General features: G+C 45.7%; 1 protein-coding gene across 1 annotated transcript in view; it reads right to left on the reverse strand.

Moving 5' to 3' along the window:
* The window catches only part of TTLL4 (tubulin tyrosine ligase like 4), a 98226-nt gene that overhangs the window by 62453 nt on the left and 17921 nt on the right, over positions 1–17852 (reverse strand). Inside the window, exons 2-5 of the mRNA XM_082260120.1 lie at positions 12034–13416; positions 10155–10246; positions 10016–10076; positions 286–410 (exon numbers count right to left, since the gene is read on the reverse strand). Of these exons, the coding sequence (XP_082116246.1) occupies positions 286–410; positions 10016–10076; positions 10155–10246; positions 12034–13325 (1570 nt within the window). The 5' untranslated portion in view covers positions 13326–13416. The remainder of the gene's footprint in view (positions 1–285; positions 411–10015; positions 10077–10154; positions 10247–12033; positions 13417–17852) is intronic.

Below are 17852 nucleotides of genomic sequence, written 5' to 3' on the forward strand. Positions count from 1 at the left end.
ACTGAACAAGCTGACGTTAGAAACTGACTGGTTACCAGGCACAGATGTACCAGATTCTGAGGGCTCCAGTTTTGGTAAAGCTCCCCCAAGGAGTATCAATACTGAGACATTCTGATCATCAGTAAATACGAACACATTTTTGCTGATATACAGGTTTCAAATTGTGTCATTTGGTTATAAAAACACCATCTGGGCAAAGATTTGTATTAGTTTGTCTTGAATTATGAATGTAACATGGTTCTCTGGAGGGCATCCTATTGTGAAAGTAACATGCACAAATCTTACCCTTTTCATCCTGAGTGCCAAAGTAAAGGGTCGAAGGCATGTTGGGGAACAGGCTAGGAGTCAAGGCGGGCTTCAGAATAAGGTCTCCATTTACAGGCGTCTCATCCATATTGTCAGCAGATAGCCTAAAAATAAAGATTTGCATTTAAAATGTTGTTACGAAAGACCAGCCCAATATGATCTGAATTGTACCACTCATACATTTAAATTTTCAATTACTTACGCACACATGTATACATACACACCAGACAAGATCAGGTGAAGTTTTTTTTTGCGACTGCTGAAAAATACATGTTAATCCTGCCAGGGTGTTAATATCTTCCAATGCACTGAACTAAAATCCCAAAGTTCCAAGGTCTGTCCTATGGACTACAGACCTACTTTGAAATGTAATTTCGAAAGATGTAGACTAATCAAGAGAGCAGCCTAGGGTGACAACGCTGCTCCTTCACAGATAAAGTACAGTAAGAGCGGTCACTGTGGGACAAGAAGTATGTTACTGGCAGGATCACCAAGTAAAAAAATAGAAGGATTAAAAAACCTTTAGGTAGACCCAAACACTTCTAATAAAATGGCCAGTTTTGTGGTGCAAGACCCAAAAAACGAACATTGTTAAACCATTTTATTTAAACAGCTATAAAAATATGCTTTTTATTGCCCAAAAATTAACCAAGCATGGTAATTCTGCCCCTTTCCACATGTGCAACTGCATACAGACACAGACGCAAGCACCCCAACAGAGCCCATACAACTACACTTTCCTGCATGCCTACCATATTGTCTTAAAGTGTAAATTCACCTTTTCAGAAAAAAAAAAAAAAAAAAAAAAAAAAAACTACCCTCTACACCTTTCCTCAACACACTTACCACCGTAGACGATTAGCTTTCTCTGCCAACACAGCCAATGCAGGGTTCTGGGTATTTGAAAGCTGCAGTTTTCTTCCAGGATGGATCAGAGCGATTCTGATTGGTCACCTGCTGCCACGTGACTCGGAATCGTTCTGATCCATTCCACTGTCCCTAGAAAAAGAAGAATGTGGCTTTTGAATCCCCAGACCTTTGCAGCCACTGCATAGGCAGTAAAAGCTAAACATCCACGGAGGTAATTATAGCAGACACTGGAGGGGGTGGGAAGACCGTGTAGGGCATTCGTTAACCTTTGAATTTTTTTTATGAAAAGGTGAACCTAAAAAACTTTAAAGGCCAAGTTCACTATATATATATATATATATATATTATATACACACACACAATATATATATATATATATATATACACACACATACATACACACACACACACACACAATATATATGTGCTCTTTCCACAGCTTCCTGGATTCCCTGCATGCTTTGCAGCTTCCCCTTCCCCCCCCCCCATTTTATTTTCAATTTTTAAGGACTACATATTCCATAAAAATGCAATCAGTGATTCCTGTACTGACTTCACGATATTCCTCCTATCAGCACCTCTGCATTTCAGGAAGCACGCTCTGTGAAATGTATGAGACAGCGGTACCACTCACAGGGCATAGTGAATAAGTGTCACTGAAATTAAGGAAACAAATGTGAGCGGATCGTCACAAAATCATTTTGATAGGTTAAAAAGACTGCCAGGCTCCTGAGGAAACGGATTTATTCCATAAAACGTGTCGGGCCACATAAGACTAGCATCTGTCTGAACTACTACTATAAAATGTTGTTTTGAAACCAATGGATTCATTGTATCTATTTTATGATACGTTGTTTGGCATAATAGCATGTTTTTATATGTAACTATCTACAATAAACGAAATATATATAATTTTTTTTACTCTGTAGCCTGTAAGGCAATCAGCATATGGCAGGTGCAATAACCAGGGTCCCGCAGACTCTCAGCACACTGTCTGCACGTACCTCGTAGTCACAGGTAGTTACTGAATGGCACAAAGAATCAATGGACTACTATATCGCTCACCAGCGTCCACTGAGAACTACAACTTGCTGGCCGCAGCAGCCAACAGAATTTGTAGTCCTTTCCTTCACAGAACTGTGGAGACCCACATAGCATCGCGGTTTTTAAAAAAAATGTGACAGCGGGCGTGGGGAGAGGATTCCCAGCCTGCTGTCACAGGGAGGGGAGGGAAAGGCGGCAGGAGCAGGTTATGCGTTTAATCCTAAATACAGGAGGAACATATAAGATGTTCCAAAGATGAACTTACGTGCACAGTGGCGTACCGAGGGGTAGGCCAGAACGGCGCCCGCCAGGGGTGCAGGCCGAGGGGGGGCGCAAAAACATTGGCAGAGTAGCAGTGAATTACCGCTCCTCAGTTCAGTCTGCGCCCCCCCCAGCTCCAAACCTTCTGTGTGTGTCCAGACAGTCAGTGTCCGAGCTCCGTGCGATAGGCGGCTCCCCTCCTCACAGGGCTCCGCCTCCGCCAACATGACATCATCAATCCGCTCCTCTAGGCAGCTCCAGGCAGTTCAGCGTTGGATGGATGTACTGCAGAGACGGAAGGCCTGGCTGGCCTCTCAGGTGCCAGAAGAACTAGAAGAAATCTGTTAAAATGAAATTCTCCCTGTCACCCCCCCCCCCCTCATTCCCCTTTAGCCACCTTCACTCCCCGTCACCCCATTCCCCCTCACTCCCTGTCACCCCATTCCCCCTCACTCCCTGTCACCCCATTCCCCCTCACTCCCTGTCACCCCCCCCCCTCAAATTAGAAGAGCGGCAGTGAGATTTTAAAGCAGTGCAAGTGCTGTGAAGACATTAGTAAGGAACAATTAAAAAAAAATGTAAGGTTTACATACAGTGCCTTGAAAAAGTATTCATACCCTTTGAAATTTTCCACATTTTGTCAGGTTACAACCAAAAATTTCAATTTATTTTATTGGGATTTTATGATAGACCAACACAAAGTGGCACATAATTGTGAAGTGGAAGGAAATGATAAATGGTTTTCATTTTCTTTACAAATAAATAAGTGTGGCGTGCATTTGTATTCACCCCCCCTTACTCTGATATCCCAAGCTTTGAACATCTCATGGAGCACTGCTCAATCCAACATCCAAAAATGGAAAGAGTATGGCACAACTGCAAACCCACCAAGGCATGGCCGTCCTCCTAAACGGACAGGCCAGGCAAGGAGAGCATTCATCAGAGAAGCAGTAAAGAGGCCCATGGTAACTCTGGAGGAGCTGCAGAGATCCACAGCTCAGGTGGGAGAATCTATCCATAGAACCACTATTAGTCGTGCACTCAACAAATCTGGCCTTTTTGGGAGAGTGGCAAGAAAAAAGCCATAAAAAGTCATAAGAAGTCCTGTTTGAAGTTTGCAAGAAGCCATGTGGGGGACACAGCAAACATGTGGAAGAAGGTGCTCTGGTCAGATGAGACCAAAAATGAACTTTTTGACCTAAAAGCAAAAACGCTATGTGTGGCAGAAAACTAACACTGCACGTCACCCTGAACACACCATCCCCACCGTGAAAAATGGTGGTGGCAGCATCATGTTTTGGGGATGGTTTTCTTCAGCAGGGACAGGGAAGCTGGTCAGTTAATGGAAGGATGGATGGAGCCAAATACAGGGCAATCTTAGAAGAAAACCTGTTAGTCTGCAAAAGACCTGAGACTGGGGCAGAGGTTCACCTTCCAGCAGCACAACGACCCGAAACATACAGCCAGAGCTACAATGGAATGGTTTACATCAAAGCATATTCATGTGGTAGAATGGCCCAGTCAAAGTCCAGACCTAAATCCAATTGAGAATCTGTGGCAAGACCTGAAAATTGCTGTTCACAGACGCTCTCCATCCAATCTGACAGAGCTTGAGATATTTTGCAAAGAAGAATGTGCAAACATTTCACTCTAGGTGTGAAAAGCTGGTAGAAACATCCCCAAAAAGACTTGCAGCTGTAATTGAAGAGAAAGGTGGTGGTTCTACAAAGTATTGACTCAGGGGGGCAGAATACAAATGCACGCCACACTTTTCACATATTTGTAAAAAATTTTGAAAACCATTTATCATTTTACTTCCACTTAATTATGGGCCACTTTGTGTTGGCCTATCACATAAAATCCCAATAAAAATTCAAGTTAGACTTACCGGTAACTTGTTTTCCAATAGTCTTTCAGGACAGCACCTTAGAGAGATGGCTCCTCCCTCTCCTCATCAGGAAACACCCCATCCACCAGATTTTAAAAGGAGGCTTCTCCCACCATTCATCAGTTTGTAGAAGAGTACCTCCGGCCCATGCTGGAACACATAAACAGATATGGTTAATCACAGCAATACATTTTATACAATAGGGCGGGATCCTCCTGCTGTCCTGAAAGACTATTGGAAAACAAGTTACCGGTAAGTCTAACTTGAAATTTCCCTAAAACGTCTTTCAGGACAGCACCTTAGAGAGGATTATCGAGACTTACTCAATTTAGGGAGGGACCACAGCTTGCAGGACCTTTCTGCCAAAAGCCTGATCTTCAGCTGCCAAAAGGTCCAACCTATAGTGTCTTGCAAATGTAAAGTAGCTTGACCACGTAGCCGCTTTGCAGATCTGATCTGGAGTGGCACCAGCTTTCTCTGCCCATGTAGTGGCTAACGCTCTAGTAGAGTGAGCTCTGATCCCCTGTGGGGGAGACAATTTCATTTGGGAGTAAGCCTCTGAAATAGCGGATCTGAGCCATCTGGCTATTGATCCTTTTGATGCCTGGCGACCTTTTTTGTTGCCAGAGAAAAGAACAAAAAGAGAGTTTGATGATCTAAACTCTTTAGTAACCTCCAAGTAGTGTATAAGAACCCTTCTTACATCTAGGTAGTGAAAGCTTTCTTCCTTATCTCCTGATGGATTAGGGCAGAAGGTAGGTAACACAATTTCTTGTGAGCGGTTTCTCGTTGAAGCTACTTTTGGGAGAAACCCTGGATCCGTCTTGAGAATTATCCTGTCTGGATATATGGACAAGAAAGGTTCGATAGCTGATAAAGCATGTAATTCACTGATTCTTCTTGCTGATGTTATTGCCACCAAGAAGACCGTCTTGAGGGTAAGGTTTTTTAGTGTAACCGTTTCTAGTGGTTCAAAAGGTTCCTTTGTGAAGGCCTGAAGGACCACCGACAAGTCCCATTTGGGGAAGCTTCTGACAGGCACTGGTCTGGAGCGGGTAAGGGCCCTGAAGAATCTGATGATTAAAGATTCTGAAGAAATGGGCCTTTCCAAGAATACCCCCAGGGCTGTAACTTGTACCTTGAGGGTACTTACTGCCAAACCTTTTCCTGCGCCCTCCTGTAGGAACTCCAAAATTGAAGTAATACTGTTCAATTTTTGATCTTTCGATTCACACCAGGTATTATATGTCTTCCAAACTTTTGCATATATATTCCTTGTGACTTTTTTCCTACTGGAAAGTAGAGTAGCAATTAATGCGTCTGAAAATCCTTTCCTTTTCAGCAGTTGCTCCTCAGATACCAGGCGGTGAGCTTTAGCTTTTCCACTTCTGGATGATAGACTGGACCTTGAAGCAGTAGGTCTTGACGAAGAGGGAGCTGAAAAGCAGGTTTGACTGATAGTTGAAGGACAGTCGAAAACCAAACCCTTTTGGGCCAATAAGGTGTGATCAGGATCACTGAGGCTCTTTCCATTTGGATTTTTCTCAATACCAACGGAATGAGCTGGAAGGGGGGGAAGGCATACCCCAACCTGAACCTCCAGGGATGTGCCAGGGAATCTACTCCCAGAGAGTTGTCGTTTCTGTGGAGTGAGAAGTAAAGTGGAAGTTTTGCATTTTCTTTCGTTGCAAACAGATCCACCTCTGGCTTTCCCCAAGTCTTGGTTATCAACCTGAAGACTTCTGGGTTCAAGCTCCATTCTGCTTCTCGGATCTTCTGCCTGCTTAAATAATCCGCCACACTGTTTAGTGTACCTTTTAGGTGGATTGCTGACAAGGAAAGTAACTGCCTTTCCGCCCATTGCAGAATTTCCGTTGCCAAAAGCTGTAGGGTTTTGCTTCTTGTGCCCCCTTGCTTGTTTAGATATGCCACTGTAGTGGCGTTGTCTGAAAGGACTTGAACATGAGTCCCCTGAGGATTTTGAGAGAAGGCAGTTAGGGCTAGGCCGACTGCCTTTAATTCCTTCCAATTTGAGGATTTTCTTGTCTCGGTCTGAGACCAAACCCCCTGTGCCAGGTTTTGGTTCCAGTGGGCTCCCCACCCCCACCTGCTGGCATCCGTTGTTAACCTCTGGTCTGCCGGGAAGGACCAGGCCAAACCCTGAGACAAGGTTATCCGATTTCTCCACCACCAAAGGGACCTCTTGACCTTGGTGGGGATTTTTACCTTTAAGTCCAAAGTCTCTGGATTGTGATCCCAGATTCTGAGGAGGAAATATTGGAGTGGTCGAAAATGCAGCCTTGCCCATTGGACAGCTGGAATTGACGCAGTCAGGTTTCCAAGGACTGACATGATCTCTCTGATCGACCACCACTGATTTGTTTGTAGCCTTGCTACCAAATTCTGTATTTTGACCTGTTTGTCTTCTGGTAGGAAGATTCTTTGTTCCACAGAGCATAACTGAAACCCTAGGAACTGAACCCGCTGAGCCGGTGTGAGATTCGATTTCTTGATGTTCACTATCCATCCCAGAGCTTCTAGATGACCTCTTGCCTTGTGCAGGTCCTCTTGAAGTTTTTCCTTTGACGGGGCAAAGAAAAGCAGGTCGTCCAGGTAAGGCACCACAGAGATTCCCTGAAGGCGGAGGGGAGCTAGACACTCTGCCATTACCTTCGTAAAAATACGAGGGGAGGATGATAGCCCGAAAGGGAGTGCTTTGAATTGGATATGGAGCATTTCCTTTCCCAGATTTACTGCCAACCTTAGGAATCTCTGTGAGTGAGGGGCAATAGGGATATGTAGGTAAGCATCCCTTAAGTCGATTGATGCCATGAAGCATCCTTTTGTTAACAGGGTTCTGACTGTAAGAATTGAGTCCATTCGAAACTTTTTGTACAGAACTGACCTGTTTAATGGTTTCAGATTCAGTATAAGACGAAAATCCCCCGATGGTTTCTTTATCAAAAATATGTGGGAATAAAATCCCTGATGTTGTTCCTCCACTGGAACTGGACAGACAACTCCCTGTCGCCTCAGGTCCTTTAACAGGTCCATCATAGCCAGGGCTTTTTCTGCATCTCTTGGGAGGTTTGTGACAAAGAACCTTTCGGGTGGCGTCTCTGAAAACTCTATGTTGTAGCCTTGGGACAGCATACCCAGAATGTATTGATTTTCTGTTATGGCTGCCCAATAGGGGAGGAATTCCCTCAATCTTCCTCCCACCGGCAATGTCTTGTCATTGTGTTTTGTTGGTTGACACAGGAGGATGGAAGAGAACACCTCCTTTCCCTTTGGGTTTTTGTGTCGACCAGTTTCTTCTCTTCTCCTGGGGTCTGCTATTTTGCTGAGCTTTTTGAGGTTGAAAAAGCTTCTTTGCTGCCTGTTTCTTCTTCACAGGAAAAGACTTCTTTTTGTCTGCTGTTCTATCTAGAACAGAGTCTAGCCCAGGCCCGAATAGTAGATCCCCTTGAAAAGGAAGTCCACACAGCTTATTTTTAGAAGCTGTATCTCCAGGCCATGTCTTTAACCAAAGAGCCCTTCTGGCTGAGTTGGATAAAGCTGCAGATCTTGCTGTCATCTTCACTGACTCTGCTGAAGCGTCGGCAATGAAGGCTATGGCCGTGGAGAGCGTGGAAAAGGAATCCAAAATTTCCTGTTTAGGTGAGTCTGCTGTGATGTGTGCTTTTAGCTGGCTAAGCCAGTATTCCAAATTCCTGGACACACAGGTTACTGCCATGGCAGGTTTCAGACTCCCCATGATGGATTGCCAGGATCTCTTAAGTTGCTGGTCCATCTTCTTATCCATGGGATCCCTCAGTATTCCCATGTCTTCAAATGCTAGGTCTGTTGACCTAGAAACCTGGGAGAAGGCTGCATCAATCTTTGGCATCTTATTCCAGGGAGCTCCTGGGTCCTCATCAAAAGGAAATCGCCTTTTAAAGGCTTTAGGGAAGAAGGTTTTCTTTTCCGGATCAGTCCACTCATGTTTAATTGCATCTGAGATGGTCTGATGCACTGGGAAGATACGGCCCTTAGGCTCTTCCAAGCCTGCATACATTTTGTCATGTAGGGACAGTTCCTTCTTTTCCTCCTCTAGACCCAGGGTGATGTAAACTGCCCTCAGGAGACCATCCACTTGCTCTAAGGATAGTTTGTATTTAGTGGGCCTGCTTTGTGCCCCTCCCTCCTCTTCTTCCTCTGAATCCTCCTTGGAATGTGAGGGGGAATTATCTCCTTGGGTGGAAGGAACCCCTTCTGTCCCCACCGAAGGAAGCAATTGTGAACCCTGAGAGGACAGTGAGGCTGATGGCTGACTCAGGGCAGGGTCCTGTAGGGATGACCGAAAAGATTGGATGGTAGCATCCAATTCCTTCCTCACAGATGCGACTAAATCGCCACAAACTGTAGATGCTTCTTCCTTTACTAGTGCATCAATACATCCCTGGCAAAGTGTCTTTTTCCAACTTTCCGACAACTTTGCTTTGCATGAAGGACACTTTCTCTTGAAAACAGTTTCAGAGCTTTTAGCCTGGAAGACATGAATGGGAAAACATACACATGCTTCTTAAAAGTCAGCCTGATTCTCAGGGCCACCAAAGGTGCACAGAAAGACATTTAAAGGGAAGTCCCATGTGCCCTGACAGGCCCCCAGCCACCGGGGGGAAAGAAAAAAGGGATGGAGAGAGACCCCACAGTAAGATAGGCCATATAAAGATACCCCTTACCTGGGCCTTACTGGTGCCTGTGCCTGTCCCACTCGCTGAAGAAGCTTCCATCGCTTGGCAGCGGTATCACCCGTGGCTTCGGTACCGGTTCCGGAGACCAAAGCGCACCTGCACTGGACCGGATCCGGAATAAGGCACCAGCTTGCTCCTCCCTTCTTCCTCTGCGTCCGGCGGAAATGACGCCATACGCCCCCTGCAGAACGCTGCCCTTTCCGGAACCTCACTTCCGGTCCGGACGAGCGTCACTCGATCCGGAGAAATGGCGGCAAATTTGAAAAAAAGGCGGCGGACTTAAGAAAAAAACGTTCCGCTCCTCCAAGATGCCTTCCCAGGGCTGTGCTCTGCGGGGTCTTGACTCAGCCTAGAGCACTGAAGAGGAAGAAGGAGCCCATGCACTGCAGTCGGTCGCGTGAATGGGAGAAGCAATCGTCTCCAAAAAAGGGTAGGTGGACGTAGGAAGCCCGGTCTCTCAGGATAGCACCTTAAGAGCCCAGCTCCCCACAGAGGTGTTCCTCGGCCGGAGGAAACACAAAAACTGATGAATGGTGGGAGAAGCCTCCTTTTAAAATCTGGTGGATGGGGTGTTTCCTGATGAGGAGAGGGAGGGGCCATCTCTCTAAGGTGCTGTCCTGAAAGACGTTTTAGGGAAATACATGTTTTTGGTTGCAACATGACAAAAAGTGGAAAATTTCTAGGGGGTATGAATACTTGAAGGCACTGTACACTTTATTGCAGCCACCACGTTGGCAAGCTGCAATATACTCAATTTTTGAGGGGTTTGGCTACACTACACAGCACTGCCAGCAGAAACAATAGAAAAGGTTTATAGTTCTTCCAAATTTATTTAGGTTTTTGGTAAAGTATAGTCACAATAAGTCACATAGGATGAAACAGAAGCATAATGACAATATGTAAAACATACCTGAGTGAGTCGGACATCGATGTAACAGAGGACACTTGGATAACAGAAAGGTCATCAGGATCTGAATTAGAACACAGACAATATGAGAAAAACAGGAGAAGATGCTGGGACAGTCAGTTATTTCTTAACATATACCAACCTTCTTCATCCTCTTCTTCATCCTGGCTGTCATCTAGACCTTCGGGAAGCTCCTCTTCGGCACAGTCAGGTTCACAGTTTGGCACAAGAAGGCTACAATGAAAAACAGAGCTCAGAATAAAGAATGTCAATCAAATGTGATTAGTGCATGAAGCCAAATGAAAGCTAAACTCCAGGCAAGCTAAGCATACAGATGGGATACATATTTGGAAGCCCTTTTACCTCTGAAAAAGATTTGTATATCTGTCCAATCGGGGGGGGGGGGGGGGGATGGAGAGAAGAGGCCTGACTTTAGTCTGCTGTAATTAAATACAGATTTACCCTTACAGATCTTGTCTCTGCAATTGGATGGCACACGGAGAAGCAGCACACTTATGAGCTCACCTCCGTCACTCTGCTCTCCCTCTCTTCTATCAGCAAGCTTGTTAGGGCATGGGCACTACAGAACAACCAATTGGCTTCTTGTGCTGCTTCTTCTCTTAATCTAAGCTCTGTAGTAGTATGGTCATAAGCTCAACCTGCTTGTTTAACACAGTCCTCCTTGGCTGTACAAGTATTTAGGACAAGATCCTCCAAACCTTCTAAACAAAAGGGCCAGTTTACTGCCCTTCAGACTATAAGGTGGCCAGACTGTGGCTACTGGGAGTGGAAAATGTCTTGCGTTTGGTGGTCAGTGAGATTACAGATTAGAGCAAGCAAAGGGCTGCAGTGGGGGCAACAGTGCCCCATCGTTGGTGCCAGTGGGGGCAACAGTGCCCCATCGTTGGTGCCAGTGGGGGCAACAGTGCCCCATCGTTGGTGCCAGTGGGGGCAACAGTGCCCCATCGTTGGTGCCAGTGGGGGCAACAGTGCCCCATCGTTGGTGCCAGTGGGGGCAACAGTGCCCCATCGTTGGTGCCAGTGGGGGCAACAGTGCCCCATCGTTGGGATCAGTGGGGGCAACAGTGCCCCATCGTTGGGATCAGTGGGAGGAATAGTGCCCCATCTTTGGGATCAGTGGGGTCAACAGTGCCCCATCATTGGGATCAGTGGGGGCAACAGTGCCCCATCATTGGGATCAGTGGGGGCAACAGTGCCCCATCATTGGGATCAGTGGGGGCAACAGTGCCCCATCATTGGGATCAGTGGGAGGAATAATGCCCCATCATAAATGTCAGTGGGAGGAATAGTGCCCCATCATTGGGATCAGTGGGAGAAATATTGCCCCATCATTGGGATCAGTGGGAGAAATAGTGCCCCATCATTGGGATCAGTGGGAGAAATAGTGCCCCATCATTGGGATCAGTGGGAGGAATAGTGCCCCATCATTGGGATCAGCGGGAGGAATAGTGCCCCATCATTGGGATCAGCGGGAGGAATAGTGCCCCATCATTGGGATCAGCGGGAGGAATAGTGCCCCATCATTGGGATCAGCGGGAGGAATAGTGCCCCATCATTGGGATCAGCGGGAGGAATAGTGCCCCATCATTGGGATCAGCGGGAGGAATAGTGCCCCATCATTGGGATCAGCGGGAGGAATAGTGCCCCATCATTGGGATCAGCGGGAGGAATAGTGCCCCATCATTGGGACCAGCGGGAGGAATAGTGCCCCATCATTGGGACCAGCGGGAGGAATAGTGCCCCATCATTGGGACCAGCGGGAGGAATAGTGCCCCATCATTGGGACCAGCGGGAGGAATAGTGCCTCATATCAATTGGAGGAATAGTGCCTCATATCAGTTAGTGGAACTGTGCCCCAGGGGCCAGATAGGAGCAAGCAAAAGGCCGCATCCACTTTTGAGACCAACGATTTAGAAAATGGAAAGATAAAAATAGAAATCCTTACACTGGACTAAACACCCAACACCATGAAAAAAAAAATAAAATACGGTGCAACTTACTCTTGCTCACTTGCTGCAGAATCTGGTTGGTCACCAATGTCTTTCACACAAGCTCTATTAAGATGAATGGTTGAAATTTGAGAGGCCATTACAGTTATGTTCTCTCGCTGTGCCGTTTCCCCAGTAACAGGAGGTTGGGGTTCACTTGTTATACTAGAAGTCTCAGTAGTTTGATATGAGGTACCAAGATTATTAGAGTCAGTTTCCACAGCAATCAAATGGTTGCTGTTTAGTTTGGTGCAGACGTTGGCACTGCAAAGACTACCACTGTCGTCATTAAGGCTATGACCATCAGATATCAGGTTGCAAGGCAATGTGTTACTTGGAAGGCCTGGATGGAAGGCAGGAGAAGATTTTTCATCACAGCTAGTAAATGCCTCTTCCTTTTGGTCGACTGCTTTAGGTGAAATGTCAAAATGTCTTCCAGTCAATCGTCTTACAGCCTCCGTAAGTTGGACCCCTTTGTAAGGAACATTGGTAACGTTCTGTATTGGATACGTAGCATCCTCTGTTGTGGCTGCCCCTTGAATACTGAAGGAAACATCCCCTGTGCGTATACTATTGTGGGTTAATGTTGGAACCCCACTACTGGGCAAGACAGCCTCACCATTATGCCAGGAAGCAGACTTTGCTCCAACATGTGGAGAAGTTTTGTTCTTTCTATTGTCCCCCTGTGGAGGACAAGGCACTTTAGCACTGGTAGGACATAGGAAAGAGTTCATAATTAGGGTCGGCCTGGAAGCATCTGAAGAAAGTTTTGGCGATAGCGATACACTGGTAGGTCTTCGGATACCAACTTCAGTGAGCTCCCCCGCTGCACTGGGCAGAGGAAACTGATCTATCAATGAGGAGGTCATGGCACCAGCAGTTCTGAGAGATTTAGGAAAAGGCCTTACTGTAGACGCGTACCTCTGCTCTTCTGCTTTTGTTCTTAAAGAAGGAGATTCAGTTCTACTGTAAGGTCTCTGGTGAATCAACGGTCTATGGAAGATCAAAGTTCTTTCAAGAGTTTCAAAGTATTTCGGCGCAGTCCTTGGAGGAGTTGGTGTTATAGACAATGCCTTCTTACTTGGTTCAGAAAAACAAGCACTGGGAACCATACAGTGAACATATTGACGATTGTAGCCAAAATTAGCATTCTTCTTCTTCTCCAAATTCCAGATAGGCAGGACCTGTGTAGTTACGTGAATATTTTTGGGTGGTTTGGGTTTCTCCAGCTGACAACGGGTCAGCTTTGGGATACAGTCACATTTAAATTCTGCATCATTCACCTGAGCCCCAACAGATGCCATTAATGGCCATATCACTATATCTTAGTCCAACATTTAAAACATCTTCATCAATGCCACATGGCTAAATATCCTGACCGACGGACACTTGGGCCTAAAAGGGAAGAGAAAATAAATAAATAAATATAAAAAAGCATGAATATGGTTATTATATAGTGTATGCAAACCCCAACAACGACCTTTGCATATTTAAAAACCGACCAAAAAATAGCAAATGTGATAAAAAAAAATAAAAAAAAACAAAAAAAAAAAAACACAACTGTATCTGTTCAATGGGTGCAACAAATAATGAATAAAAACTGTTGATCCTGCCCAAAAAAAAAAGGAGCTGATAATTTTCTTTGCTTTCTGCCATTTCTGACTGTTAATACTGTATTTTCTGGCGTATAAGACGACCCCCCTAATTTTCAAGTTAAACATAGGTTTTGGGCAATACTCGCCGTATAAGACTACCCCCCTTCCGAAGCAAGGCAACACCTTTCAAAAACATCAGATTTCTCATAGATCTCCAAGGTACCCCAAGTACTGCAATACATGTAATCTCTTATAATATCTCCAAGGTACCCTAAGTATTACCAGTAGATGTAATCTCAAGATGCTGGCTGTGCGAAATCCTGTACCGGTATACCGTATGTACCGTAGCTTCGGCTACATACAGTATACCGCGCTGAGCCAATCACAGTGAGCGATATATTCTATTATTGAATGCAAAGCCTGCTCGGATTGGCAGAGTCAGAGAGGCGGGTTGATGTTACTCCGCCAATCCGAGCAGGCTTTGCATTCAATAATAGAATACATCGCTCTCCCTGATTGGCTCAGCGCGGTACACTGTATGTAGCCGAAGCTACGGTACATCCGGTATACCGGTACAGGATTCTCACACAGCCAGCGTCTTGAGAGATTACATCTACCGGTAATACTTCTACTTAGGTTACCTTGGAGATATTATACTCGGCGTATAAGACGACCCCCCATTTTTGGGGGATTTTTTTGAGGTTCAAAAGTAGTCTTATACGCCAGAAAATACAGTAATTCCCATATTTCTCTGTAGACTACAGAACACCCATCACCAATGTTATAGAGATGAGGAAAGAAAAAGTTGTTCTGTAACCATAATACACTTCCTGCCCTAGGATGACCACACTGCTCCTCCATAGACAGTACAGTGAGGGAGCGTAGTCACCCTAGGACAAGAACTACGATACTGGCAAGTGAAAATTAAAGAAAAAAAGCAAAAACTGATGCAGCCAGCACATCGTATGACTGTTATTGGGTTTAGATACTTTTTTGCCTTGTAAACAAGTGCTTTAAAGGAATAAACCAATAAATATTTTTATAAAGCACTGCCTGGATCAGTTCTGGTTAGTCCCGGGTCACACTTGTGCGATGCGGGAAGGCTGCGAATTCGCAACCTGTTCCCACATCGCAAACGCACCTCTGGCAGTTCACACTGCTATATGCGATACGCAGGGGGTGACAATTAAATGTTAACGACACCTCCAGTTTGATCGCATATCGCAGTGCGATCTGACAGTTCGCACAGGATCGGATCGCACAAGTGTGAACCACTGTGCGATCCGATCCTGATGCGGCTGGAAAAAAGGGTCATGTGCGTGTTTGGTGCGGATACAGTGCGAATTCAGCCATACAAAGTGTATGGCTGAATTTGCATCCGCACATCCGATCGCATGTAATGAAGGAGCAGTGCGCTCCGATAATACATGCGATCAGCGCACTCGCAATAATGTGAACCGGCCCTTAAAACAAATTATTGTTGGGCAAACATGGGATTAATTTACTAAAGCAGGAGTCTACAGAATCTGGTGCAGCTGTGCATGGTAACCAATCAGCTTCTAACTTCAGATTGTTCAATTAGGCCCCTTTCACACATGCGGTCCATTTGTCTGTTTTTCATCCATCCGTTGACGGATGAAAAACGGACATCAATGTATCTCTATGTAAAAACGTAGGACAACGGATGATCATCGGTTAACATCCGTTTTCCTCCACTGCGGTCAATGTCCGTTTTTTGGAACGGATGAATGCCCTATTTTTCATCCGTCAAAAAAACGATCGGACGAAAAACGGATGACAACGGACTGTTTTACATCTGTTTTTGAAATGGTAGTGGATGTAAAAAAACTGATACATTTTGACGTGACTGAACGGACCGTATGTGTGAAAGGGGCCTTAGGGAACTTTCACACGGTCCGCCTCCATAGGCGGATCTGTGCTGCTCAGCGGGGATCGATCCGTCGATCCCCGCTGAGCCGGCGGATGACAGCTCCGTCTCCGCTTGCAGGGCGGAGAGGGAGGTGTCACAGCCCCCGCTGCTCTCTATGGGGGGGGATCGGATGAGAACGGACCGCCTGTCCGCTCTCATCCGATCCGATCCCTGAAAGGATGGAAAAATAGGGTTTCCATCCGTCCGGATTTTACGGACAGGATCGGATGCGGATGGCAGTGGGTGTCAGCAGAGATGTCTCTGCTGACATCCGCTGCCCCATAGAGCTGCATGGAGGATCCGATCAGATCCGCCTAAAAAACTGACAGGCGGATCTGATCGGATCGTCCGTGTGAAAGAGCCCTTAAAGCGGAGTTCCACCCAAAAGTGGAACTTCCGCTTTAGGGAGTCCTGACCCCCTGACATGCCACATTTGGCATGTCTTTTTTTTGGGGGGGGGGGGGGGGGAGCGGGTACCTAGTTTTGACAGGTACCCGCTCCCACTTCCGCTCGGAGCGCCGCGGCGCCCTGAACGGAAGTTCTCCTCTCCCCCTCCCTCCCTGCAATCTTCTGGGACACGTTAGAGGTTCCAGAAGATTGCCGGCCAATCACAGCGTGCAGCGCGACTCGCGCATGCGCAGTGGGTACCCGGCTGTGAAGCCGCAAACTGTCACAGCCGGGTGCCCACAGCAGTGATGCCGGCGCCGAGGGAGAGGATCGAGGCTTCGGGCGGCCGCATCGCTGGACCGTTGGACAGGTGAGTGAATGGCTGGAACTCCGCTTTAAGCTTTAGGCCCCTTTCACACATGCTGTCCGTTTGTCCGCTTTTCATCCATCTGTTGACGGATGAAAAAACGGACATCAATGTATCTCTATGTAAAAACGGACGACAACGGATGATCATCAGTTAACATCCATTTTCATCCACTTCCGTCAATGTCCGTTTTTTTGAACAGATGAATGCCCTATTTTTCATCCGTCAAAAAAACGGACGACAACTGACGAAAAACAGACGACAACTGACGAAAAACAGACGACAACTGACGAAAAACAGACGACAACTGACGAAAAACAGACGACAACTGACGAAAAACAGACGACAACTGACGAAAAACAGACGACAACTGACGAAAACCAGACGACAACTGACGAAAACCAGACGACAACTGACGAAAACCAGACGACAACTGACGAAAAACAGACGACAACTGACGAAAAACAGACGACAACTGACGAAAAACAGACGACAACTGACGAAAAACAGACGACAACTGACGAAAAACAGACGACAACTGACGAAAAACAGACGACAACTGACGAAAAACAGACGACAACTGATGAAAAACAGACGACAACTGATGAAAAACAGACGACAACTGATGAAAAACGGATAAAAAATTGATGAAAAATGGATGGACAACTGACACATTTTGACGTGACTGAACGGACCGGACCGTATGTGTGAAAAGGGCCTTATCAAAAAAAAAAAAACTGGAAGCCGAATGGTTTCTATGAAGAGCTGCACCAGATTTTGCAAAGCCCCATTTTAGTAAATCAACCCCATGAATTCCCCTTCTGTCTAGGCACCCTTACAAATAGTGTTGGCTTTAACTTACTTTTAAATGAATCGGAGGTACAGCACAGTTGACGACAGTTCGATACTGTCCAGGACTTAATCATCTGCACAGTATCTGATACTTGGCAGGCAAAGTGCTGTAAACCAAGTCATAAGCCAATTAGCCCAGCAACCTGTAGAGCTTACACCAAGCAACGCTCAGAGCAGTATTAATTAAGCCTTTCCTCCACTGTTCTCTTAAGATATTTATGAGGATGCATTTCCTAAAGACAGATTAAATGCCGGAAAGGCGCTAGCTTGAGAATAGGATTTCAGCACTCATTAGCTTTTAAAAACCCTCATAAGCAAGAGAGACGCGTGAGAGGCTCCCAAGTACAAAATAATTTAAAAAGTGTGAAAAGAGACCAAGGCAAGGCTACTTTCAAATAAGGACGCCCCTAACCCCGACTCACATACAAATACAAAATTCAGAAATCAACATATGATCACAATGTCAACAAAGTGGTTATGAATGAATTTAATAAAATAAAATGTGTTTCCTATAGAGCGAATCTCTGATTTGCCCACAGCTATCAAATGGTAATTGGGCCAATCACAGCACTCTGTACCATGTGATTAGCTTTAGACAATCGCAGACCACTAGTAATCACAGCTGTTATGAATGCAACCCAAATATGACAGTTCAAAAGATTGCTTCAACATTTTAACAGCAATCAAAAATCTAAAAAAA

This window comes from Pelophylax lessonae, assembly GCF_965119305.1.
Source record: "Pelophylax lessonae genome assembly, chromosome: 6".
NCBI lineage: Eukaryota > Metazoa > Chordata > Amphibia > Anura > Ranidae > Pelophylax > Pelophylax lessonae.